At 40.6% G+C, this 27,715-nt stretch overlaps 1 protein-coding gene across 1 annotated transcript in view; it reads left to right on the forward strand.

Annotated features, from left to right (window-relative positions):
• LOC115085365 (lipoxygenase homology domain-containing protein 1) overlaps nt 1-27,715 on the forward strand; it is a 462,471-nt gene that overhangs the window by 73,936 nt on the left and 360,820 nt on the right. The window contains exon 2 of the mRNA XM_029591284.1: nt 23,184-23,840. Within this exon, the coding sequence (XP_029447144.1) occupies nt 23,196-23,840 (645 nt within the window). The 5' untranslated portion in view covers nt 23,184-23,195. The remainder of the gene's footprint in view (nt 1-23,183; nt 23,841-27,715) is intronic.

Consider the following 27,715-nt stretch of genomic DNA (forward strand, 5'->3'; position numbering starts at 1 on the left):
CAGAAACCAGAGATGAGTGGGACTATTTGTTCTACTCACTTTGTCCCATCTACAAAGAAGAACGGAACCAGAGAGGTAAGGCATGTGCATCGCTACAGCTGAAGAGGAGAGGAGTCAGACTGTGATGCTGCCTGCCCCACCACCATCAAATCAGAGAGGAGTCAGAGAAGAAAGGAGCCATTTGCCCCACCACCATCAAATCAGAGAGGAGTCAGAAAGGAAATGAGCCACTTCTCATACCACTGCCAAAGGACAGAGAAACCAGAGAGGTTTTCTAATTTTACATTTGCTGTATTCTTTCAATGGTAAAATTTGTTAATTAAGGTGGTTGAAATAAATTATTATATTTAAAAAAAAAAAATTATGGGGAAAGATGATGCTTGGAGGCCTCAATATGTTATTAGAAGCATGCAATGTGATGTGGGGATGTGCATTCATTTTCAAAAAAAATGCAATGAAAAATCTTGTTTCATTTTGTTTCATTGGAAAACAAACAAAAGAACCTAGCTGAAATTTGTGGCTTACGTTTTTCATTTCCTTTCAAGTCGGAAATGAAAACAAAATAAAAACAGTGCCATCAACATTTAAAAATAGAAACCCACCCCTCTCTTCCAGGACTTCCCCATGCCATTTCATCCCTCTGGATGTTTCTTATCCCCTCTGTGGGGTTTTCATAGTCAAAATGGGACAAGAGTGATCTCAGTCAGCCCTGCCCTACTAGTACCAGTTTTTAAATGGCACCAGGCGGCTCTGAGACTAGCAATATAGCATATGACTATACAATGAAATGGCAGTAACACCATTACCCTGAGGCCAGTGCCATTTTGAAAACAGGACCTAGCAGGGCATGTCGCACGAACAAAAGGGAACCATTCCTGCCAAAGTTGCTACACCCATAAAACCTCTGTTTTCAAGTCACTACATTGGCTCCCTATCCATTTTCGCATATATTTCAAGCTCTTCTTACTCACCTGGAGCTCCTCACTACCTCTCCTCTCTTATTTATTTATTTATTTAGAAACTGTAGAGACTGCCTAGACAGAGTTCAAGGCAGTTTACAAGATTACAAGCATAAAGCCAACTCAAAACAATACACAAATAAACAGAAACAAAATAACATCATGAAATTATGCACTAAGAGGTCGATTTTAAAACAAGCATGCGCGTGCCCATACACACGTGTATCAGCGCATGAGCGAGAAGACACTAGAATTTGTCATTGTGCGAGCACTTCTGCGCATATGTTTTACAGTGCGCTAATTGCGCATAAGTATGCTCCTAATTTTAAGAGGTTACTCGAGCACAGCTAGCACGCGTGTGTCTTCAATAGGAATATGTCGGCTTTTACACATGTACGTCAGTGAATTTTAAAGCATGCTCACGCGAGGCACAATCCCAGTTTTCCAATTAGTCCACCAGTTTGTCCAGTTAATAGCGAGATCTTTCAGACCCCTCTGGTTCTTCATCCTGCAGGCTGCCCAGTTAACCCGGACCCCTCACTCTGTCCTATAAGCCTTAAAACTTGAGATCTACAGACTTGATCCTCCTCAGGAGCAGCAGTAAAGTTACGCAGATATCTAGCAAACGCACGCTACAGGTTTCATTTTTTAAATTTGGAGTTACGAGTGTAAGTTTTGGCCCTGCCCCGGAATGCCCATGGCTCACCCCTTTCCATTCATTGTTCCTCACGTCTGCAGGGGTAAATATGCATATATTTTGTGGCTTTTGAAAATCTGCGCAAGCAATGCAGATTTTCATTTTTTTTTTCATTTTTGCGCAAGCAACGCTTATAAAATCAACCATAAGGGCTTAATATTCAAAAGATTTAAACATGTAAATTTAACTACTATTGTAGCAATTTTCAAAAGCCATTTACCTGCGTAAAGTGCACTTACACAGGTAAATCCTATGAAATACTTTTGAAAATCAGGCCCTTAGTGTCCAGATGGTCAAATGCTAATTTAAATAAATGTGTCTTTAACATTTTCTAAGCAAACTTCTAAGCAAATTCCATCCCCTCCAATGAGCCCGAAGACGGCGAAGTTGCCCAAAAAGACAATGGAAAATTTGTTTCACAAATTTAACATAAGCGATCAGCATTGACAACCTCCAACAACTCTGCATATATACAAAGCATTAAGCAACATAACGAGCTGCGGACTCCCCCCCCCCCAGTAAATGGGCAGGTCTCTGGACCGATCTGGTACAAATAGCCATAAGCATTCTGGAAGATTGTTCCATGTAACAAGACCCGCGATAGAAAACCTCCTCTCTCGCATTTCATCGCGTTGAACAGGCCTAATTGAAAGAAGAGTGAGTAATCTGGATTGTGAGGGCTAGAGTGCCCACTGCAGGTTGTAGATTTTAACCAGAGCACAGATCCATGGGTAATCATCAATTAATTTTTGAATGATAGGAATTACTTTATATTTTACTCTGGCCTCAATTGGGAGCCAGTGCAGGTTATACAATACTGGAATAAAATGTTGACATTTATTGGTATTAGTCAGTACTCTGGCAGTAGAATTTTGAGCAACTTGGAGTACACATAGAGTAGATAATGGCAAACCCAAATGCTGGGTATTGCAAAAGTCCAAACTATTGATCACTAAGGCCTGGAAATCTGGTGGTAGCAGTAACGGATTCAGATTGCAAAGTAGCATGAATTTAAAAATGACAGCCATTTAATTGTGAATTCATAAAAAGGCTCAAGACGAGGATTATGCCCAAACTTTTTATTTGTGAGCAGATTAAGATATTATGATCAGAGGTCTATCAACCAAAGCCACACGTTCTAGCACCATGATTTCCAGTCTTCTCAAAATTCAAGTGAAATCAGCCAGGATTTAATTGTGGAAAGACAGAGTGATATAAAGTCAAAGATAGCAGACCAGGTGGTCAAAGAAGGAAAACTGCATATTGTCTGCATACAATTGCTAATAAACCACAAAAGCAGAAGAACACAACAAAGTGGAACCATATAAATATTCAATAGAATGGCAGGAAATGCCAACCCCCTGTCTTACTCCAGTCAAATTGAAATGCCAAGAAGAAGTTTCAGACTCAATGCAGATTTGTTATTGACACTGTGAAAAATAAGAAGAAAACCAGCAAAGCACAATGCCATATATTCCAAAAGCCTCGAGCTGACGAATTAGCACTTTGTGGTTAATAGTGTCAAATGCCACTGAGATATCCAAACCAATCAAAACAAATTTTGGGGGGATAAGATGGCGTCCTAATCAAAGTCTTGTGCAGCACTGCTCTCACCTGTTTCTCTTTATTTGCTGTTTTCCTTTGCCTAATGTCTTCTAAAAGGAAGGGCAAGGTGAAGGTTTTTCCCTCAACTTCTTTTCACCTTGAGCAGTCACCAAGGTGACTGCGATTATTGAGGGGGTGATCCCCATTGCAATTGCCGGTGGAGGAGTGCCGTGGTCACCAGGGGACAAGGTTTCCCTCAGCGCTCCTGAATCTCTTCCACCGCTGGTTAGGAGGGAGCCTGCTGCAGACATATTTCCAACATCCCCTACTGATGATATCAGGTTACAGATGCTGGAGGAGGGCCTTGTCACAGGCAGAGTGAGGAAGTAACTCCTGTGCACATACAGAGCCCAGGAAGAGGGGAAGCAACAAGCCCAAGTGATTCATCTATCCCAGCCGATTCTAGGTTTTCTGGCACGGCCATAGATGGTGGTGTCCCGATGTCTTCCCCCTCTGCAGAGCTCCCCAGGTTTGGGTGAGTTGTTTATCTCCCCCCATAAAACATCAGTAGTGACTTTGGACACCACATGGGAGATGATAGCAGGGCTCATTCAGGCTGTAAAGGTTTCCAATGCTAACACTGATTTCCTTACTAAATGCCTGGATCCTATGGTAAAATCTCATGAGGAGGCTCTTCAAGGTTTAGTTCAACGGTCAATAAATTAGAGTAAGTACAAGAAATGCATAATTCTGTGCAATTCTGGTCACTGCATCTCAAAAAACGATATAGCTGCACTGGAGAAATTATTGAGAAGGGCGAGAAAAATTATAAGGGGCATGGAATGGCTGCTGTATGAGGAAAGGATAAAGAAGTTAGGGCTGTTCAGTTTGGAGAAGAGACGACTGAGGGGGGATATGATAGAAGTCTACAAAATCATGAAAGGACTTAAACAAGTTAATGTAAACCGGTTATTTACTCTCTCGGATAATGGAAGGATCAGGGGGCACTCCATGAAGTTAACAAGTAGCTCATTTAAAACAAATTGAAGAAAATTCTTTTTCACTCAGCACATAATTCAACTCTGGAATTCATTGCCAGAGGATGTGGTTACAGCAGTTAGTGTAACTGGATTTAAAACAGGTTTAGAAAAGTTACTAGAGGATAAATCCATAAACTGCTATGACAATAATTAATAAGCAATAGTAGCTTGTGATTTATCTAATGTTTGGGTACTTGCCAGGAACTTGTGACGTGAATTGGTCACTGTTGGTAACAGGATACTGGGCTTGATGGACCCTCGGTCTGACCCAGTATGGCATTTCTTGTGTTCTTATAATTTTACTGCTTTATCAATTAAAGATAAGAATGTTATGTCCAGGAGAATTGAGTCCTTGGAAAATTGGAATAAGTGCCCCAATCTGAGACTGAGTACCTTTCCTAGAATTATGGGAGAACCTCCCCTTTTCACTTTTAAACATTATCTTCATAAAGTCTTTCTCATTTCTGAGGATCAGATTCCTGCAATCAATAGAGTTTATTTTCCTCCAATGCCATCTGAAGGATGTCATTTTCCGGTACCTGCTGCTTTCCTGGATATGCAGAATCTGACTAATTTCGTAGAGCAATCTGGCTTTGAAATTACTGAGTGTTCCACTCTCATTGTTTTCTTTGTTTTAGAGCAGGACATTAGCAAAATGATGTCTATTTATTTTCAATGTATCAATACTCCTTTTCATGGGTAAAATATAAGAATGTTTCCAGGCGTTTCTAGATTAACTCAAGAGAGAAGAAGGGGGTTTCTTTCTATGTGACAGGAAGTTTTGTCTTTGTTTATCCTTTTCATTGAAATATTCTTGTAAACGTATAATAAAAAAAGAACAACGATTTATATGTCTTCTTCTCTCCAGAACAGCTAAGAGCTTTTATAGATGCAAGAGTTCAGTTGATGCCTGTAAGGTCTAGCTGAGATTTAAATTTGTGCAGATTATTCAGGTTAGGTCTTTTCTTTTTGTATTCTTTTTTTCCTTTTGTATTCCTCTTTTCTGTCCCCTCTCATGGATTATTGAGATTGCTGTAAGAGAGCCAGTTAAAATCCTATTTCTGTGTGTTTTCCTTTTGCTCTTTTGTATTGGACATGTTTGGCTCCTACAATGTTTCTTTATCAAAGTGTAATACTTTGTAAATCATGGAAATTCATAAATAAATGGTAAACCAAAAAAAAAATTTTTTTCTGACCACTGTCGCCATGTCTAATGATGTTAACAATGGATATTAATAACAATTCAGAATTTAGTGACTTCCTAAAACCAAATTGTTAAGGATCCAGGATTTGAAAATCTTGAAGATAATCATTCAGCTCTTTTAAAACTTCAGTCTCCATTAACTTTGCTAAAAATGGTAATGATAAAGTCGGGCAGTAGCTGCCAAGCAGCTTTGGGTCTAATGAGGGTTTTTTTAATAAAGGCCTCACTGATGCACATTTTAAACTAATAGGAAGGTGCCCTTCTTTAAGGAAGAGGTTAATTGTTTCTGAAGAAATGGAGAGATATCTTCTCTAATCACTTTCAGTGTCGTAGTTGAAACAAGGTTCAATGGGCACAAGATACCATTCACGGCAACAATCAGTTGAGTAACTTCTATCTGAGACACAACTTTAAATTCTTCCCATTTTTGAGTAAAACAAGAATCCTATAGGTAAAGGAAGATTCTGAAACATTAAGAAGTTGTCATAGATTTTGTTTTCAAAATAGGTAGTGAAGGCTTCACAGTTTATAGGTATCAGTATATATTTATTTATTTTTTCAAAATTTATATACCACTCATCAAAATCTCTAGCCAGTTTCCAATCACATTCATAAAATCAGTAATAAATATATAACATAAAATCATAGAAAACAGACTGACATTACCAATTAAAGAATAAAAACATACAGGATATGCAGTAAAAAATAAAAGCTGAACGTCTTCACTTCCTGGCATTAATTTCCAATCAGCAAGGGTCATCTGCCATGTCATAAAACCTGATATAACCAGTTACAAAATGTAAAAACAAAAAATATACTTAGGTCCATTTAAAACCTACTAATTTCCCATGAGACACAGTTAATTAAAAGCTTGTTGAAAAAGGAAACCCTTAACCAGTTTTCTAAATTTTAAAAGAGAATTCTCCTCCCTTTAAATAATGAGGTAAGGAGTTCCAATAAAGCCTGTGGATCAGAAGAGCCAATGTAGTTTGACTGGGTTATATTTTCTACTATTCGAAAAAGTTCTTATGGATGATTAAAAATTTGATTAATTCTTCTACTCAGTAAATCTCGTTTGGTATTATCAATCACAGATTTAAACATTTCTAAACAATATGGGGCAGATTTTAAAACTTACATGCGGGTGCAGATTTGTTTGCGCAACCCGGTGCAAACAAATCTATGCCGCGTGCATGTTATAAAATCCAGGTTCGGCGCGCGCAAGGGATGAACAATTGTGCAACTTGCACGCCGCGCAGCCTGCCTCCGTTCCCTCCGAGGCTGCTCCAAAATCAAAGCGGCCTCAGAGGGAGCATTCCTTCCACCCCCCCGCACCTTCCTCTCCCTTCCCCACCCTAACCTGCCTCCCAGCCCTACCTAGAACCCCCCCTTACCTTTGTTGAAGAAGTTACGCGCGCCGGCCATCGATCAGCCCGCGATCCCTGGCACAGCGGCAAATGGCCGCTGTGTCTGGAGGCTCAGGCCACTCCCCGCCCCCCGGACCACCCTGGACCACCCACACCCCACCCCTTTTTGCAAGCCCCGGGACATACGTGCATCCCGGGGCTTGCTCAGGGGCAGGCAGGGGCAGCTTTTCGGGGGTTATGTGCATATCTTACGCGCGTAATCCTTTGAAAATCTGCCCCTATATATGCGTTGTGGGCAGATGTAATGTGTATCTTATGCCATTTGCATCCCAAGGAATGAAGATAACACTTCATCTCATGCAAGGCTGTTGTATACTAGGATGCGCTGTAATCACAGTGCTTCAGTTTCAATTTAAATGGTATTAATTCATTAGCAATTCTATGCATTGTGTTGTCCCAGTAGTCTGTAGCAGATGTAATACTAGAAGTATTTATGTGAGAGCAAGCTAATAACATTCTAGGCCTGAATATGTCATAAAAATCAGATGATAGTCTGACCAGGGAACTCTAGAGATCTTCAGATTGTATTTTCTCTCACTGGACCTGGAGTCAGAAAATTCAGGTTAACAAAGGTCAGGTCTAGAGTGTGACTGGCTTGATGGATCGAACCATTGATAATTTGATCCGATCCACAGGCTTGCATGACATCCAAAAATTGAGCACAAAAGGATGATCTTGACAATTCATCAATATGAAGATTTAAGTTGCCTAGTATAAACAAGCACTCGTGGTTTATGTTAAGGTTAATTAGACATTAAATTAAGGGTCAAAAATTGGAAGTCATAATGCTAGTTATCTCTCCTCACACCCCTTCTTGAACTTCGCTCATCAAGCAAGTCACTCTTACCTATCCTACATCAGATTCATGACTCCGGGCTATCCACCTGGCTGCACCTTATGCTTAGAATAGCCTTTTTGAGTCGGTGCATCATGCTCCCTCTCTTGCCTAATTCAAATCCAGTCTAAAATACACATTTTAAGGCTGCATTTAAATCTTATGCCCTGATTATCCTGCTTTTAACATTATTGACTTTTAACTATTTTCTTAATAAATGAAATTCTCAAAGTCTCATTTGCCCTGTATGTTTGTCTTGATTTGATTGTAGGCTCTACTGAGAAGGGACTGTCTCATATAACTTACGGGCCGATACGGTAAAGTCCGCGGGAGAGCGGGCGAACACCCGCTCTCACAGTGTGCGCACAGTACACTCTCCTGTGCGCACGATACAGTATGCAAATTAGGTCTGGTGGTAGAAACAGGTAAAAAGAGGTGCTAGGGACACTAGCGCGTCCCTAGCGCCTCTTTAGGGTCAGGAGTGGCGGTTGTCAGCAGGTTTGACAGCTGACGCTCATTTTGCCAGCATCGGTTCTCGAGTCCGCTGACAGCCACAGGTTCGGAAACCGGACGCCAGCAAAATTGAGCATCCGGTTTTCAACCCACAAGCCGCGGATCTACTTCAATTTTTTTTTTATTTTTTTTTACTTTTTTTACCCTTCGGGACCTCCGACTTAATATCACCATGATATTAAGTCGGAGGGTGCACGGAAAAGCAGTTTCTTAAAGTTAAATGTGTGGCTTGGCTGCACATTTTACTTACTGAATCGTGCGGGAATACCTAGGTTCGGGGGGGTTGGACGCACTTTTTCGACCCCTTACTGAATAAGGGGTAACGCTAGCGTGTCGAAAATGCGCGTCCAATCAAGGGTTAACAGTGCACTGGACTATATTGGTCTGTTAGATTGTAAGCCCTCTGGGGATAGGGAAATACCTACAGTACCTGAATGTAAACCAATGTGATATCTCAGATCGAATGTCGGTATATAAAAAATAATAAATAGATAAATACATATATTTTTCTACAGTGTTGCATACATCAATTAGTGCTATAGTACAGTAAAATGTACATAGTAGTAATTTCGGTTTTGGAGATCCCATGGGAAAGATACGAGGCATCTGAAGAGGGTGAGGGGATAGGAGAAGGCCAGGCTCAAGAGAGTATTTCAATTTTCAAATGTCAGTAATGCTGGAGTTTTTTTTCAGTGGTGGAGGACTTTTTTTTTTTTCCTTTTTTATTCCTAATAAATGAAATGAACCAAAATAAGCATCCAACAAAATGAAAAATGAATTAAAGAGAATTTTAAAAAAGGAGGAAATAAACATGTTTTCTGTGCGTGTGTGTGGTAAAGATTGAAAGTCATCGCACTATACACACCTACACTGTATGTAATTTAAAGAAGGGGACAAGGCAGTTAATCAGAGTTTAAAATTTTATTCTCCCCCTGTGCTTTATAATTGATTGTTCTGTATTTCCATGTGATTTTATGTGACTCTCAAGGAAGTCACAATGGGAAGAACATTGTTTACAATATTACTCTGTAAGACCATTATGCTCTTAATAAATGTGCTTAATGATGTCCACTTAAACAGGTAGAAAGCACATTGCAAAGATGACTTTTGTTTTGAATTATTAACACACAATGGAAATCACTGTATGCATGGCACACGTTGTCATTTTAGTAAGTGATACCCTGTGACATGCCATCAATTATACTGTCCGGTTCCTTCTCTAACTCTCTTCCTTCCACAGGTATGTGCGTGCTTCCTGATTTGAAACTTATATATTAAAAAAAAAATTGGTGAACTTTTTGAGTTATGTGAACAAATAAGCCTCAGGTATAATATTAAGAGAAATGGAAGAGCTGCATTTGTTACTTTTTCTGACTCAACAGTTTTCCCTGATCCTTTGTATTTCCATCTCAGAGCAAATGATGGGATCTGGTGTTGTGAGCTTTCATTTGCAACTACCTGGGGATTTTTTTCCTCTATTTTATATCCCCTTCTAACTTATATTTAAGCCAGTCATTACAGTGGCAGTCTTCAGCCAACTGGTATGTACCAGGGCTCTGTCTGGAATGTTGTAGGTAGGGTTGCTGTGAATCTGGCTGCTAACTTCCCCTTAAGCAATGACCATGGCTCAGTCCTCACTGAGGGCTTTAAATGTTGCTTCCCTGCTTCTGGCTGACTTTCAGAGTGGAAGAGTTGATATGGGAAATTAACTTGGAACTTTCTGCATTACAGAGCTGGTCCCATGGAACTGCATTCTGTGTGAAATCAGTGGGTTCATGGTCCACATTCAATGATCTATTCTACGTGATATCTGCCATGATCAATGATCTCTGTTGCTTAAAGAAATTGTAATACCCTGGAGCCACCAGGTTCCAAGATTCATTTTCATTTTCCGAACTCCCATTCTATGACTCTAAGAACAGGGCTATAAAAGCAATAATGGTCATGGAGAAAACTGGAGTCTTTGTAGATTAAAAAAGACCACTGAAAAGATGTTGTAATACAGGAGATTTGAGACCAAAAAGATCCCGTATTATCATATCTGAAGAAGAGACTTTTGTTTGAGTGCTTTCACCAGTAGTGTACTCCATCACCTGATTGACCACTCTGTAAAGAATCCTAAGGTTGTCAAGAATTGATCCCCTAAATGAATGGTTACATCACATGAATTAACAACATGGGAGTCATTTTTAAACAGCCTTGTATAACAAAGTTGAAAAAATATACATAAGTTACACCAATTTTCTAAATGGACTCACATGCAGAAGTCTGCTTTAAATATCATTCCAGCAAATCTCCCCCACAATAGTTTCACCTGTTAAAATGCCCATGCAAATTTTCCAGAAAATTTACATGCATGCGTATTAAAATCCTAAAGTATATGTGTTAAGAGAAGGCGTCGCGTGTTTCTCCTCCCCTGCTATCCTATCACCTCCTGGCTTGGTACATTTTTTCTTTCGGGAAATTGCCCCATCAGAATGACACCACTCGATGGATCTCGGCATTTCATGTACAGAGTTGCTTTATCAAGATACAAACCAAAAGAGCTTATACTATTTCATGTGGCAAACTTGGGAGTTATCTTTGACTGTGAGTTAAGTTTCCTATCACGTAGTACTAATGTGATCAGATTACTGTTTGCAATCTTTTTTCCTGTGTATCGCAGGAGCATCTTGCTACTCTTATTCATGCGTTGATCACTGGGTGTCTGGATTATTATAATTCCTCATACATCAGTGCCCATAAAAAAGCAATTATTTAAATTAAAGCTACTGGATTTTTATTGAGCTTTTGAGAATTCTTAGGTCCCTTCCTCAGATGTGTTGTGGGCCCAATTAAAGGTATCCCAACCTACAAAGATTCCAGTTTCCTCCAGGAACAAATGAGCTACTAGAACTCTCTGTGGTCAAACAGTTGTTGCATGTATGCAGCTAATGAAATGCATGAAAATCTCTCGTAAGCCAGATTAGAGAAAGAAGCTTCAAAATCAGATTACATGTCTGGTAGCAAATAGACTGAACAGTTTCCATCTGGTGACATGTCACACAATGCCATTTTATATTTAGGGAAGAGATATTTTATGAAACTTCATCTTGAAGTCTGAACTTGGACTGTAGCATCAGAAATTCTTAGGTCTGAGAACTGAATCGATTCCTAGTGTGACTTTGGATAAATCACTTTAAAACCAATGTATTTGGGTAATGTTCAAATAATATTGCACTTCCTGACACTGTAACGATCTTTTTCTAGCTCCTGCTTGAGTGTATATATAGTTACCTGGTCAGCATGCTCCTAGTCCTTTCCTTTTAGCTGGTTGAAGTGGACTAGAACTCATAAACATAGTGGACAGGTGGATTGATTTTGGGGTATACTGGAGAAAAGATGTTAAATATTAAATGGTTACATGGTAAGTAGACTCTTACTATTTAGTATCCATTGAACCATTTAATAAAACCTGGCTCTATCACTTCACTCATTGCTCACTTTTCTAGATTATTAAAGCCTTACCTCTCCTACTGGCTGAAAGTGTCTTCTGAAGGAAAGCTACTAGGAAACTTGCCATCTTTCAGCTTCACTTCTGCCAAATTTTCTTTTGCTATTCATAGTCTGGTTTACAAGGGACACCTACTGTTCAAATCTATTATCACACTTGGAACATTCATAGATTCAAGAAACTTTATTGACATGACAATTTGTACATATGCTAAATTAGTTCAGAAAGGGGCCTTTAAAGCATCTGTCAATTTTATACCTACCATTTACAATGGCAACAAAGGTGTATGCATGTGCATGGGTGGGGAGGGAACAAAATTGCAGATGTACATTTGAAAGTTGAATCTGCAGTACATGCACTGGTTTATGTCCCTCACCTAAACAATCCCCCAAGAAGGCTCTTTTGAACCAGACTAAAAGTATGCACCCTATAAAATCTGACAATTAAGGATGTGCATCTGTTTTAAAATGAATGGTAATCTAAACCAAATTGAATATTTTCACTTTGATTTGTTTTACTGCAAAATGATTGTACAATCCCCTCAAAAATCACCAAAACCTTTGAGTTCATTTGTTTTGGAAAATAGTTCACTATTTGTGAATAGCAAGTACTATTTTCTGAAAAAATAAAAAATGAGAAAAAGTCAATGAAATGAAAAAAAAAACAAAACCCCAAAGAAAAAATGATCCAAAAATGAATAAAACAAACAAAAACAAACAAAAAGTTTCCCTGCCTATCCCTAATAATATTTTTCATATAGATCAATTTACATGGGTAAATGGCTTTGAAAATTGTACTCTAAATAACAATTCCAACCTTGAAGTTATAGGGTGAATTCCAACATTTCCAACCTTGAAGTTAGGGGGTGAATTTTCAAAATTAGCATATACATGTGCAGGTAGTATCTACCGCATGCTATTTTATAATTTTCAAACATATGTGTATATTTTTGCTTTCGCAGTTTGGGGCTGTTTCAAGGTGGGGCCAATATTTACACATGTAAATTTCTACTTTAAAGATACACATGTAGAATTGCCAGCTTACTCGTGTAATTTTATACCCGCTAATTATCTGGCGTATGTGATATTATACGTGTTTATTTTGTACCACTGGTTGGACGGTAAGTCTGGGTGAAATGTTGGGAGGTCAGGCTCAATGACATGGAGAAGACTGGGTGAACTGCTGGTGTAATTGGTAAAATTGGTAATTTCAATTATGCATGCATGTATTTTAAAATATACCGATTTATGTGGTGGGCAAGTCTGCGGGACAGCGTTCCATGGCACTCTCCTGGCCCGCCCCCCAAGCCCACCCCTTCAAGGAGACCCCACACTTGTACATGCACTGGCCTTTATATGCATGGCTGGGACCCTTCGAAAATTCGCTCGTCATGCACAAGGACCGGCCATGCACGTAAAGCCCGGATTTTATGTGCGCAGGGCTTTTAAAATCCAGGCGATAGCTTTATTCATGGAAAATGATGCACATAATGGGCCAGATTTTAGTACCTATGCGTGGGTGTAGATTTGTGCGTGCAACCCGGCGCGCACAAATCTACGCCCACTTTTATAACATGTGTGCGCAGCAGCGCGCATGTTATAAAATCCGGGGTCGGCGCACGCAATGGGGTGCACATTTGTGCACCTTGCGCGTGCCGAGCCCTAGGGGAGCCCCGACGGCTTTCCCTGTTCCCTCTGAGGCCGCTCCAAAATCAGAGCGGCCTTGGAGGGAACTTTCCTTCAGCGCCCCCCCCTCCCCACCTTCCCCTCCCTTCCCCTACCTAACCCGCCCCCCAGCCCTACCTAAACCCCCCCTTACCTTTGTTATGCAAGTTGCGCCTGCCTCTGGGCAGGCATAGGTTGCGAGCGCCGGCCAAGTGCCGGCGCGTGATCCCCCGGCCTAGAGGCCCTACAGAGACCTCTGGCCACACCCCGCCTCGCCCAAGCCTCGTCCCTTTTTTCAAGCCCCAGGACATATGCGTGTCCCGGGGCTTGCGTGCATTGCCGGGCCTATGCAAAATAGGCTCGGCACGCTTAGGGCTTTTAAAATCTGCCCCAATATGTGTGGGTTTTTAATAATTCTTTGTGACTATGGCAGGATTATTTTAATATGAGCTCATCCTTGGCAATATTAGCAAACATCATATTATGATTCACATAATAATCTGTGACTGGCACAAACAAGTCCTGCGATTGAGTGGATTTTAAGAAGAAAGTCTCAATGAAAGCGCCTGTTATTGGAAGCATCTAGTATTATAAGATAAAAATTTTTTTGGAGAGAAAATTAAAAGTCCTCGAAAATAAAAGGCAGGAGAGGGCGGGATAGTACTGTTGCTTTAAGTAAGAATGCTAGTGCTATTGCCAAAGAAGACATTAATTAGCATAAATAATCATAAACCTGTACCTCTGATATTAATGCTTGGCTTGCCTTCTTTGACCAGTGAATTGCAAAGGCTGAGCTATATAGTGCTGATTAACCCTGAGACAAGATTAAGATAATTGATTCTGATGGTTTTAGTCTGACTCAGAGTAATACTAGCAGGGGATCTTTTTCTTCAGCTGTGCCATGGAATGTAAGAAATTATGTTCAACAGACTTGCAAGCCTTTTTTTTTTTTTTTTAATTTACCTGGGATGTGATGTCCGGTGAGTATGAAAAATTGATACTGAAGTTCAATTGCGACTGAAACAATGACCCTAGATGCAATTATTTTGCTTGTGAGGGCTATATTATAGTATTGTTATTGTCTTTATCTTTCATTTATTGCTATAAACCCTCCGAAAGGACTCCGATTACTGTTTCATAAGAAAGAGCGTGTCTGTATACATTTCTAAAATTAGTGATTGTAATACTATGAACAGGCATGCCGGACAAAATGTATTAAAGGATTTTTTTTTCCTTTTTGTATCTATGGGAAAAATGCTTAGTCTGAGCAGTAATACTTTAGGATTTTGGCTGTTGTATAATAGGAAAGATATCAGATAATATTTTGTTAATTTGAGCTTCAGCAGCCAATACAGAGGTCCATATTCAAATGCCATTTAGATGGTTAACGTAATAGTTATCCATCTAAATAGCTTAATTGGGTATATTGAGCTCTTATCAGACTAAATTCTAGCTAGATAACTAGTTACCATAGTTCCCTCTAAGATGAGCACATGAGTGATCGCTCATACATTTTGGAGAATTGCTCACAGGTTTTACATGGTCGCTCACATGCTTATTTTCTTTGTGCTACATACAGAAATGCAACGCTAATACTGGCACTCAAAAATTGTTGGTTTAAAAAACATTCTTGCTTACATGAAAAAAAATGTGCACACAGCTAGTCACTCCTTGATAGTTACCCAGCTAGAATTTAGCTGGATAAGTCAGCGGTGGTCTCGGGGTGGGCAGGATGCGTTCCGGGGAGGAACGGAGTTAGCCACATAAGTTAACTGGCTAACTGATATTCAGAGTCAGCTGGTTAACTTATGCAACTATCTCTGGCTGGGTCTTAGGGCTGTCCTAAAGTTAGCTGGTTATGCATAACCAACTAACTTTAAGGTAGCTGGCTATACTCAGCGTTGTGACCGCACCACTGAATATACCCTGCTAGTTATGGTTATCTGGCTAACGAGCTGAGCCGTTCAGCAGCTGAACATTGCCCCCACTAAGATCTTCTTATTGATTTCTTATAGTTGTTTAAAACAACTACTATTCAGTGAACAAGGTTAAAAAGAAAAGTTGTGCAAGTTTTTTCAGTTAGTCTTTTTATTATTGCATACTAAAATTGAAAGCTAGTACTTAAAGAAATCAGAAAATAATATATACAGTAATGTAAAAAATGTTAAAACCCAATCCAAATGAAAACAGTGTTATGGGTAGTTATTGATCTGTTTTACTTGTATGTAAGACAACCTGGAGTCAAAAAAGCCATAAGAGATGTGAGATTAGGAGCATGCATTTATGTTCTGATCAGTAAAAAGTGCTTCATCGTTGATGATATTTTTAACTCACCTTACTTGTTAAACAGTTAAAATTTAGGTAGCACAATAGCTAGAATATTGATTTCTTTTTTATTAAGTTCTAAGACGGTAACTTTTAAACAGGCTCGTGGGTGCACATGGGCTCATGTTTGTTGGCTCGTGCTCAGGGACATGGCTTTTTTATAATATATCCACATAGATGCATGCATGTTATGAAATTGCCTGACCGCGCGCACATGTGAAGGCAATTTTAAGTTGACGTGCACCTATGCATGCAAATGCTGCTTCTACCATGTAAGTGGGGGATTTTAAAAGACACACACGGTGACGCCATTACCAGTTTTACCAGTTTGTCCCCAGTTCGCTGAGGTAAGGAATAGGACATCCAAAACAACCTAGTTTAATAGCTTCCCTTCTCCCTTAAAACCCTGCCAATCTGTCTATTTCTCTTTATTTTATAACTTCCATGTCATCCATAGCAGAAGTAAAGTTAAGCGGCGGGGGAGCCTGGTGTGCACCTGTGTGTGTAAGTATTTACATCCAGATTTCAATGTGAAATCCTGGAATGCCCATGCCCCTCCCAGACCATGCCCACGTGCCGATCCTTTTCTGGAACTTTTCATTTGTGCACATATAGGCAAGTACACAGATATCCAGGTGGCTTTTAAAATCTGCTCAGCACGTGCCGGCATGACTTGTGCACATGCTGGGCTTTTAAAATTCACCTTTAAGTGTAATATCTGAGAAATGAGCTGAGGACAGTTCCTTCTTGGTTTTGTGATCCAACCTGACCACACCAGGAACGCAAAACCATTAGGAGCCTGGTAAAGTTGAGAGAATTAAACCTCCTACAAAAATATAACAAGTGAAGACAGGAAGTCACAAATGATGGCAATAATTTTCTGTTTTGCTCAGTTATTGCAGCACAAAATGTCCATATGCTTTCCGGATGTATTGTCAGATTCCTGTGACACATGCATGAATAAGAGCCCCAGTTTTGAAATCATTTGCTTTTTCATGCATTATTAAATCCATCTGCATTGTAAGGCAACATAATTATTGTCATTTTTCAAATAGAGGATATTTAGGGGAAAACTCTCCAAGGTATTGTTTTTATTTTTCATTTTATTTTTTTTTTTTTTACAGAAGGATTACTTCTCCCAGTTTATCCAGGATTCAAACAGGTTTGTGTACAGTGTAGTGGGTGATAGGGCATCAATCCTTCATTTTTGTACGTTTCTCAATTTTAGCCAAAAGGCCAGTTAGGAACCAGCCTCAGTTCATGGTTTAGATGTTAGTTTTCATCTTAGTCAAAAAGACCATTTAGTAAAATAAGTGTTAAGGAATTTGGATAGCTTAAGATCTGTGTTTTCTTTTATTAGCAGGAGGTTTAATCCTTCTGCTTTGGGGTAATGGTCATTACATCAGCATTTCCCGAATTAGATTGGATAAAGGGGCATTAATTCCCATAATGCAACAATTTTCAATCTTAGCAAAATGGATATGAAGGGAGCCAGTCTCAAATCATAGCTTAAAACCCTGTGTTTGACCCTTTACTTGGTCTTCGCCAAAATGTAAGTTCATCCGCTTCTCCCTGGTATGCCAAGATTTGGATTCCTGAACATTTTACTAGGATTATGGTTTGTGATGACTTGATAAAACCAGTTTCCTCTGACTTCAATAGCAACAAAAGAAGTGGGTTTGTTGCTGTTGTTACTTGTTTCATCAATTGCCCTGCCGAGAGGATTCAACCCCAAAATAATATTTGATTCTGAGAGTCTCATCTCTTCAATCTGTCTTCCCTATAATAAAATGTTAGTACTGTGAACCATAACTTTTACATTAGAGCATATGATTTATTGGTAAAAGTAATCTGTGCTGGCAGTGAAAGTATCCACTCTGTGAAATTCAGAGATGTACAAAACCATACTATACACAGGCCTAAGATCTCTGCAAAGGAAGCTACAAGCCAGTCTTGGTACATTATGGTGCTTTCTCCGCTGCTTTGAGCACGTGCAAGAAGCACTTTATTCTCGTGAGCTACACCATAAGGGTTTACTCTTCTTACTGTGTTGCTATGTTCCTATCATTAATATCTCTGTGGTTTGAATAAAACAAATAAAAAAAAAAGGACATAAGAATTGCCATACTGGGTCAGACCAAGGGTCTATGAAACCCAGCATCCTATTTCCAACAGTGGCCAATCCAAGTCACAAGTACCTGGCAAGTACCCAAACATTAAATAAATGATAAGCTACTATTCCTTATTGATTAATAGCAGTTTATGGACTTCTCCTCCAGGAACTTATCCAAACCTTTTTTAAACTCAGTTACACAAACTGCCATAACCACATCCTCCGGCAATGAATTCCAGAGTTTAATTATGCGTTGAGTGAAAAAAGGTTTTCTCTGATTTGTTTTAAATAAGCTACTTGCTAACTTCATGGAGTGTCCCCTAGTCCTTTTATTGTTTGAGAGAGTAAATAACCCATTTACATTTACTTGTTGAAGTACTTTCATGATTTTGTAGACCTCTATCATATCACCCCTCAATCTTCTCTTCTCCAAGCTGAATATCCCTAACTTCTTTAGCCTTTCCTCTTAGGAGAGTCATTGCATGCCTTTTATCATTTTGATCACCCTTCTCTGTACTTTCTCCAGTGCAACTATATCTTTTTTGAGATGCAGCGACCAGAATTGAACACAGTATTCAAGCTGTGGGCTCACCATGGAGCGATACAGAAGCCTTATGACATCTACCATTTTATTCGCCATTCCCTTTCTAATAATTCCTAACATTCTGTTGCTTTTTTGACTGCTACAGTGCACTGAGCCAACAATTTTAATATTTTATCCACTATGATGCCTAGATCTCTTTCCTGGGTGTTAACTCCTAATATGGAAGCTAACATTGTTTAACTATAGCAAAGATTATTTTTCCTTATGTGCATCACCTTGCGCTTGTCCACATTAAATTTCATCGCCATTTCGATGCCCAATCTTCCAGCCTCACAAGGTCCTCCTGCAGTTTATCATAATCATCTTGAGAATTAACTACTCTGCATAATTTTGTATCATCTGCAAATTTGATCACCTCATTCATCGTACCCCTTTCCAGATCATTTATAAATATATTAAAAAACACCGATCCCTGAAGCACTGTTTACCTTGTTCCACCGTGAAAGCAGACCATTTAATCCTACTCTCTGTTTCCTGTCTTTTAACCAGTTTGTAATCCATGAAAGGACATCGCTGCCTATCCCACTACTTTTTAGTTTTCTTAGAAGCCTCTTATGTAGGACTTTGTCGAAAACCTTCTAAAAATCCAAATACACCAATCTACTGACTCACCTTTGTCCACATGTTTATTAACCCCTTCAAAAAATGAAGATTTGTGAGGCAAGACTTCCCTTGGGTAAATCAATGATAGCTATGTCCCATTAAACCATGTCTATCTGAATGTTTTGTGATTTTATTCTTTATAACAGTTTCCATGATTTTTCCCGACACTGAAGTCAGGCTCACCAGTCTTTAGTTTCCTGGATCACCCCTGGAACCCTTTTTAAATATGGGGGTTACATTAGCCACCCTCCAGTCTTCAGGTACAATGGATGATTTTAATGATAGGTTACAAATTAATTGAAATAGGTCTGAAATTTCATATTTTAGTTCGTTCAGAACCCTGGGTGTTTACCATCCATTCCAGGTGATTTACTACTCATCAGTTTGTCAATCTGGCCTACTTCATCTTCCAGGTTTACCATGATTTTTTTCAGTTCATTTGAATCATTACCCTTGAAAACTTTCTCCAGAACAAGTATCTCTCCAACATCCTTTTTACTAAACACCGAAGCACAGAATTTATTAATCTTTCCATGATGGCCTTATCTTCCCCAAGTGCTCCTTTAATCCCTCTATCATCTAACCGTCTAACCAACTCCCTTGCAGGCTTTCTGCTGCCACTTCCACTCCAATCCAGTCTTGTACCTTCAGGTTCATCCTCCACTGCTCTGGCTGTCTTTGAGGTTCTTTCCAAATCCCCTTCCCCTGCAGGATGTGCTGACTCTTGCTATTACTCTAGCCATTTGTTGCTCTACACGCTTGCTGCATCACTCCTCAGGCCTTTCATGCCACTCAAGAAACCATTGAAATGTATTGTTTTATAAAAGCATATACTACAAGTAGATCAGCCAGGTCATCATATCTCTGACTCTGGCAGGTATCCCACACACAGGTTGTCTATGATGCTCCTTCCAAATCCACTTCTCCAATGGTACTTGTTGATTTTTGGTCTTGCCCTGGACACCCTTTGTTCTGCACGCTTGCTGCACCACTCCATAGAACCAAAACTGATTTACTAAACCATTCACCGGTTCACCGTACCAACTGTGTGTACTTAAAAAGTACATGGCTTAATTGTTATAGTCCTTCTGCTCTCTTCTCCCTTGTTGGGGATGAGAGGAGGGTGACGGTACCAACAGTGTCTGGGAGAAGCAAAATCCTAAAACTAAAACTTGGTGATGCTTTGCTTAACTCAACAGCTGATGTCTGCCTGCAAGTTTCACTAAACTTAGATAGAAAACCCCTATTTCAGAACCCAAAATAAGATACGTTGCTTCCTTCACTTAAATGGAAAAAGAATATCCTAATGACAAAAATGAATTTAGGGGTTAGTATTTAAAATGATTTGTCTGGTTAAGGGGGTCATTTTCTATCGCTTATCATGTGCGATAAGCGGCTATCGCATGCAAAAAGTCCCTATTTGCCTGCGATAGCTTGCCGGGCGTGGAGTCGGGGCAGCGAGGGGAGGAGTTGGGGCAGCGAGGAGGTGGACGCTGCGATATCTTCGCTGGCGATGATAAGGTAAGCACCATTATCGTCGCCAGTAGTGCGCCCAATAGCGCCACCATTCACAGTGGCGCTATTGGGTGTGAAAGCCGGTAATGATAACACCACGGTGGTGCGATGGCTGCCGGCTTTCTCAGGCCCGCCCCCCTTCACCCCCCACCCCCTGTTTTAACTGGATTTCCCATTCTGCATTGGAATGGTGAATCCAGGCCTAAGTTTGGAACATAGGAAGACAAACCTAGAGGTTTAAATATACTCCCCATGTCCCCCACCCTCGGATATGTCTGGATATATCATTACTCATTTTAAAATTATCTGATTAAAAAAGAGGTATTCCAGAGTCAAGGGTTAAACCTATTTATGTATTTATTTAATTTAAATGATTTATATACTGTTTTTTATACAAAAATGTCATCAAAATGGTTTACAATAAAACGTACATAGTAAAATATCACATACATAAAATAGAATAAATTAAATCAGTCATAATAAAATAAACAAGAGCAATACACAACATAAAAAAATAGGGGAAAATAAATTAAAGAGAAAGGGGGAATGCTTGGAGAGAAAACAAGTCAAACAGAATGCAAAGAATGGTTAAGTAGTGTCTTCAGTGTTAAAAGCGTATTTAAAAAGAAATGTTTTTAGATTCTTTTTAAACTCTCACATTTTCAAGGTGTCTCAAGTTGTCTGGAATAGAATTCCAGAGTTGGGGGCCAGCAATTGAAAAAGTGCATCATCTCGTGATGTCAAGCTGGGTAATTTTGATGGTTGGTACTTGTAAGAGTTTTTTTTTGGGCCAAACATAGAATTCTAGTAGGTCTGTATGTGTGGAACTGTGAGCTGAGCCAAGTCAATGTATCATCATTTAAGAGGCTATGGATCGTGATGAGTGTTTTATATTGTATCCTCTATTCAACAGATAACCAGTGTAGGGAGTGAAGTACTGAGGAGATGTGGTTTCTGTGAGATTTGCTGAACAGGTAGTGCTGAACATTAGTGTTGTCCAGCTAATTTTACTTGGGCACCCAGAAATCATTAAACCTCAGAGCAGGTCTAATGATATCAGGGTACCTGTGCCTGGATACCTTTAGCCTTAACCAGCTAGATTCAACATATTGTTGGTTCACTGTCTGCAAAACAAAAAAAAAAGTATTTACGGGCCTGTAGGTACAAAACCCTCCCTCCCATCAACCCTAATAAAAAACTAAAAATGATGTGTGGGGAGTCTCCTCTCTCATCTTCCCCAAAGTTCCCTAAAGGTTTTTAAAAAAGTTGCAGGCCTATTATCTGAGGAGTCTTCCCTCCCCTCCCCTTGAATTCAGAAAACACATGTGCATCTCTAATTTGTTTCTGATTCTGTTTTTCCCATTTCATCCTCTAAGTCTTTTGTTCTTTCATTCACTTTACTCTCCCCCTCATTCCCTCATTTACTTCCTGCCCCCTCAATGTTCTCTTTCCTTCAATCTCCCCTTTCCATCTACCTTCACTGCTCTACCCTTTCTCGTTCTTTCTGTCTCCATTTTTTTTTTGTGGGTGGTGGGAGGGGAGGGAGGGAAGTTGGTATCTAGTAAAAGCAAACTTTTAGCTAACTTTCCAGTTTTCCCAGTAATTAAAAAAAAGTTTTCATATATTGAAAATCTATCCAATAGGAAGCAATGAGCACTGCAGAATATTGACAGTTTGCTGGCTTGGCCTTGCGTCAGCATCAAGCAGGAGCAAATATATTTGAGTCTGAACATTCTGGGAGGCGCATGAAAGGCATATATAAACATTTGGATGAATTTGTGGTTTGTTTTTTTTTCTTGGCATGCCTGTGGATAGCAGGGAGGTCCTTAAAGAAGCATCTCTGTTGGTGCCTCCTTCTGCACACGCTGAATATCCTTTTCAGGCTATGATGAGTTTTTTTTTCATGTTTTAGATATTCTTTACAGGAAAGTACCATAGGAGAGCACCACAATTGCCTAACAATGGAAAACTTTTCATCTACACATGCACAGGAGCTTGCGTAACTTTCAGTTTATGCAACTAACTTTCAGAGCTACATCGTAATTTTAAGAGCTATGCACATACATTTAAAGTTAGGCTTGTAACTTTGAGAGCTATGCACATAATTGAAAGGCTCGTAACTTTAAGAGCTATACATATAAATGCATATAAAGGACATGGACACCCACAAATACATTTTAGAAATGTGAACTCTTTGTAAAGAACGCCTTTGTAAGTTTTGTGTTCTCCATGAAATATACCTTTCCAATCTTGCTTTTTGCTTTGCTTTTAACCAGATTTTTCCCTTTATGGTTGTTGCTATTTCTGAGTCTTCTAGTATGTGCATTCACCTGGTACTAACATTTTTAGCTGGGCACACTGCAGTGCACAATAGTGCTAGCATCACTCTGTGCCGAGCAGGGTTCATGCACTGGCCATTGTGTATCTTAATCATTGTAAAGAAAGCTATGTTAAATTATTTTACCTTAGGTCTTGTGAAATTTAGAAATAATAGCAATATGGTCCTTTTAGGTCACTGACTTTTGACAATATTTGTATCTGTTGCATTTTTCTTATAAATCTGTCTTTTCACATTTCCTAGAATCTAAATTGCTTTTCTACTTACATTGCAAGAAAACATTTTATATTTGTCTCTTCTTATTTTAGATCACTGTAAAAATGAGTGAAACTACTTCCACAAATTTCTCAGTGGCTCAACCAGATTTCTCAGAGAGTTATCATGCTCCATCTATACGCCTCTCTAGCCTAACAGAACCTGTTGTAGCCAAGCGTATCTCTTTCTACAAAAGTGGTGATCCACGATTTCATGGGATCAAGATGGTGATCAGTAATCGTTCCTTTAAAACATTTGATACATTGCTAGACAGCTTGTCAAAAAGGGTACCATTGCCTTTTGGGGTGAGGAATATAACAACACCAAGAGGGAGACACCACATTACCAATCTAGAGGAGCTGGAAGATGGCAGCTCCTACATTTGCTCTCAGAAAAGGAAGATTAAGCCAATTAACCTTGAGCAGGCCAGTAGGAAGCCTTTACAGTGGCAGAGTAGTAGGCATTTGAGTGTTCGTCGCCGAACCGTGCCATTAGCTAGACAGAATGAAGTCAGCTCTGGTCGTTGGGAAGCTGCCTTTGCAAGAAGAATTTCTAAGAAGCTGGTTGTTTTCAAAAATGGGGACATCAGAGTAAAACACACCATCGTTTTGAATACGAAGACCATGCAAAACTTTAATGCTTTTCTGGATCACCTGACTGAGGTTATGCAGTATCCAGTTGTCAATTTATATACCACAGATGGCAGAAAGGTAAGAGTCAATAATGGTTAAATCATCACTCATTATATCCAGTCCTTTTCCCTTATTAGGGATGTGCTTTCATTTTATTTCAATTGGTTTCATTGTGGCCTAAACGGTGTGCATATAAAATCAATTTTATGCACATAAATATGTCTATACACAAGTAAAAATGCATTTACATATGTAAAGTAACAAAACAAAATAAAATAAAATGAAAACAGTAACAAAAAATAAGAAAAGAGGAAAAACCAAAATGAAACCACAAGTGTTTTCTACACACACCCCTATTCTTTATTTCCTCTCTAATGCAGTGTTCTATGTAAAAAAAAAACTGCTGCCATGTTTCACCCTGACTCAGCTTTCTATGAGCTATGAGGGCTTTGAAGCACTATATACAGTAAATGCAAGATTATGAACAATTAGAATTGATCTTTGGTGTAATCTTTTTCATCAGACAAATGTTTTAGCTTTTCTTACCTAATATTCAGGCCGATACAGTACAGTGCGCTTCGGTGGACTATCTGGAGCGCACTGTTAACCGGCATTTGGACGCACATTTTCGACGCGCGTTTTCGATGCGCTAGCTTTACCCCTTATTCAGTAAGGGGTAATAGCATGTTGAAAATGCGCGTCCAACCCCCCCCCCCCCCCTTCCCGAGACTAATAGCGCCCGCAACATGCAAATGCATGTTGATGGCCCTATTAGTCATTCCCGCGCGATACAGTAAGTAAGGGTGCACAGAAAAGCAGTAAACACTGCTTTTCTGTGCACCCTCCAACTTAATATCATGGCGATATTAAGTCGGAGGTCCCAAAAGTTAAAAAAGTAAAAAATAAAAAAAATGAAAAATTTAAAAGCAGCCCGCGGATGCTCAGTTTTGCCAGCGTCCGGTTTCTGAACCCGTGGCTGTCAGCGGACTCGAGAAACAATGCCAGCAAAATTGAGCGTCGGCTGTCAAACCCGCTGACAGCTGCCGTTCCTGTCTAAAAGAGGCGCTAGTGATGCGCTAGTGTCCCTAGCACCTCTTTTTACCGCGGGCCCTAATTTAAATATTTTAGTTTACTGAATTGCACGCACAGGACACTGGCCTGTGTGAGCGCCGGGAGAGTGGGCGCTCGCCCGCTCTCCCGTGAACTTTACTGTATCGGCCTGACTGTTGGAAACATATCGAGGAAATTTTGAAAGGCATTTCCATGGGTAAAACAGTGATTTACTCATGTAAATGGCCTTTTACAAAACTGCCATGCAGGTAAACTTACACACATATGACTTAGGCACTATCAGGCCGATACAGTAAAATCCGCGGGAGAGCCGGCACTCCGAGGCGAGTGCCCACTCTCCTGACGCGCAGCCAGGCCTCTCTCCTGGGCCCGCAATTTAGTATTCAAATGAGGGCCCGCGGCAATAGGGAGATGCTAGCGTGTCCCTAGTGCTTCCATATTGGCAGAAGCTGCATCTGTCAGCGGGTTTGACAGCCAACGCTTAATTTTACCGGCGTTGGTTATCGAACCTGCTGACAGTCACGGGTTCAGAATACGGATGCCGACAAAATTGAGCATCCACCTTCCGATTTTTTATTTTTTTTAATTTTTGGGGCCTCCGACTTAATATCGCTATGATATTAAGTCGGAAGGTGTACAGAAAAGCAGTTTTTTTTCTGCTTTTCTGTACACTTTCCCTGAGCCGGCTGAAATGAACGCCTGCCAAAGGCAGGCGTTAATTTCTGAGAGTAAAATGTGCAGCTTGGCTGCACATTTTACTTTCTGGATTGTGCGGGACTAATAGGCTCATCAACATGCATTTGCATGTTGCAGGCGCTATTAGTTTTGGGGGGAGGGGAGTTGGCCGTGCATTTTTCATGCACTATTACCCCTTACTGTATAAGGGGTAAAAATAGCGTGTCGAAAACACGCAGCCAAACAGGGGCTAACAGTGCGCTTGGCCGCGCGCATCATACTGCATCTGCCCGTATGTGTCTAAGTTTACCTGGACTGAGCCGAGGAGTTCCTGGGGACGGGGCTGGGGAATGGGATGCATTTATGTGCATCCTTTTGCATTTCTGAAAGTATGTGAGCACATTTTCCTGAAAAAATTCTGTTCACAAATTAGCATGTATAATGTGTGCTGGTAATTGTGGTGGGATAATATTCAGAGCAAACATATATATGCAGGTTGACTTAGAAAATTGGTTTAGCTTATGTGCGTTTTTCATGCAAACTTTACATGTGCCGATTTGGTATACATAATTTTAATGTGTTTACAAGTGAAATGTGATTGATAAGAATGTATCTGTAAAGGCTCAGCAAGGGTAATTTGACATGGCATAAACTCAATGGACTTATGCTATCTTTTGACCAAACTGACTGACTGACTGTGAAACTAATTGCATTATGTAGTCATTAACAACAGCACAGTGTACAATGGTCAGTAATAACACCCTTATACTGTATATTGCAAACTTCAAAGGATACAACTTACATAGGGTTACAATAGAGCTCCATGTCCATAGGAAGAGATAGAGCCTGTCCTGGTTTTACTCTCGTTGCATGCCTAGATTTCTAGCTCCTGTTATGAACCCTCCTGTAGCAATGCTACGGGAGGCTCCTTACCTCTTCCTGGAGGCCGCTCCAAAGCCGGGGTCTCGCCTACGAACTATCCAGGATTTGCGCCAGGGCCTGGGAGACCTCAATGTTTTTGGGGCCTGCCTGAGGCTTGCTTGTGTCTGCATGGACTTCCTGGTTTGAGCCATGCCCTTCTCCCTAGGGGCTGGCCCGCAGCACTCCTCCATAGTTATAGGGCCAGCTAGGTGTAGGCCTTCCAAACTCCTCCCAGGGAGTCGCCTGTCTGCAGCCCTATAAAAGGACTTCAACTTCCAGTCAGCTTTGCCTTGCATCGGAGTTACTTCACTCTAGAGGCTCCTGCCTGCCAGAGCTCCGTCAGGTCTTCTTCATGGAGCTCCTCTTCGTTTTGTCGTCTCGTCATGTCAAGTCATGTTCGTGTCTGAGGTCCTCGTCCAGGTGTCCTGGTGTCTCATCTTGATCTTCTGTTTCCTGATGTTCCTAATTCCTTGGTATCCTGCTCCTGTGTCTTCAGCGCTCCTGAGCCTTTTGGTCCTGTCAGGCCATTGCTCTCTCGGATGACGTCTTTCCCAAGCGTGGAGTTGCCTACAGGTGGAATTCGTTCCTGTGCTCCTGAGCCGTCATGTCCTGCCAGCCTTTGTGGTGCTTCGGGCGACATCTGGCTTTGTCGTCGGAGTTCCACTTCGACTGGATTCTTCCCTGCGCTTGTCCCGTTCTCAGCGTGGTCCGTGACCAGCCTCCTCGGGCTGTGTAGGGCGCGCAGTGGGACAGGGTGGTCCGCGACCAGCCCCGCAGGTGGACTGTGTAGGGCACCCTGAGAGACAGTGCCAATGTCCTTCCGCCCAGCTCTCGTCTCGTCTGGAATTTTTCAAGTTCCTCGTCTCATCCCGGATGCCGTTGCATCAATCTTGCTGTCAAGTCTATGTCTTGTTCCTGATGTCGTCGCATCGACCCAGGTCCGGGATGCCATCGCATCGACCATTGGTCCGTGATGTCTTCGCATCAGCCTTGGTGTCATGTCTTCATCTGTGATGCCGTTGCATTGACTTTGGTGTTATGTCTTCGTGTCAAGGCCTGTCTGCCCTCAACCTCAGGCCAGGCCTGCTGCTCCATGCCATTCCAAGCGGCAGGTCTGAAAGGGCTCGGAATGGTCGGAGGACCATTCACCTACCAATATCATTTGTTGTTGGCTCTGGGAACTTGCAGGCCTGGCAGAGGATAAGACCATGTTCTGCCATGCTGGGACACGCCGTCAACCCTCGGTTCGGCCCTGGATCCGTCTGGGGTTGGGCTGAGGTCCAAGG

The sequence above is a fragment of the Rhinatrema bivittatum genome, chromosome 2 (assembly GCF_901001135.1).
Source record: "Rhinatrema bivittatum chromosome 2, aRhiBiv1.1, whole genome shotgun sequence".
Lineage (NCBI taxonomy): Eukaryota > Metazoa > Chordata > Amphibia > Gymnophiona > Rhinatrematidae > Rhinatrema > Rhinatrema bivittatum.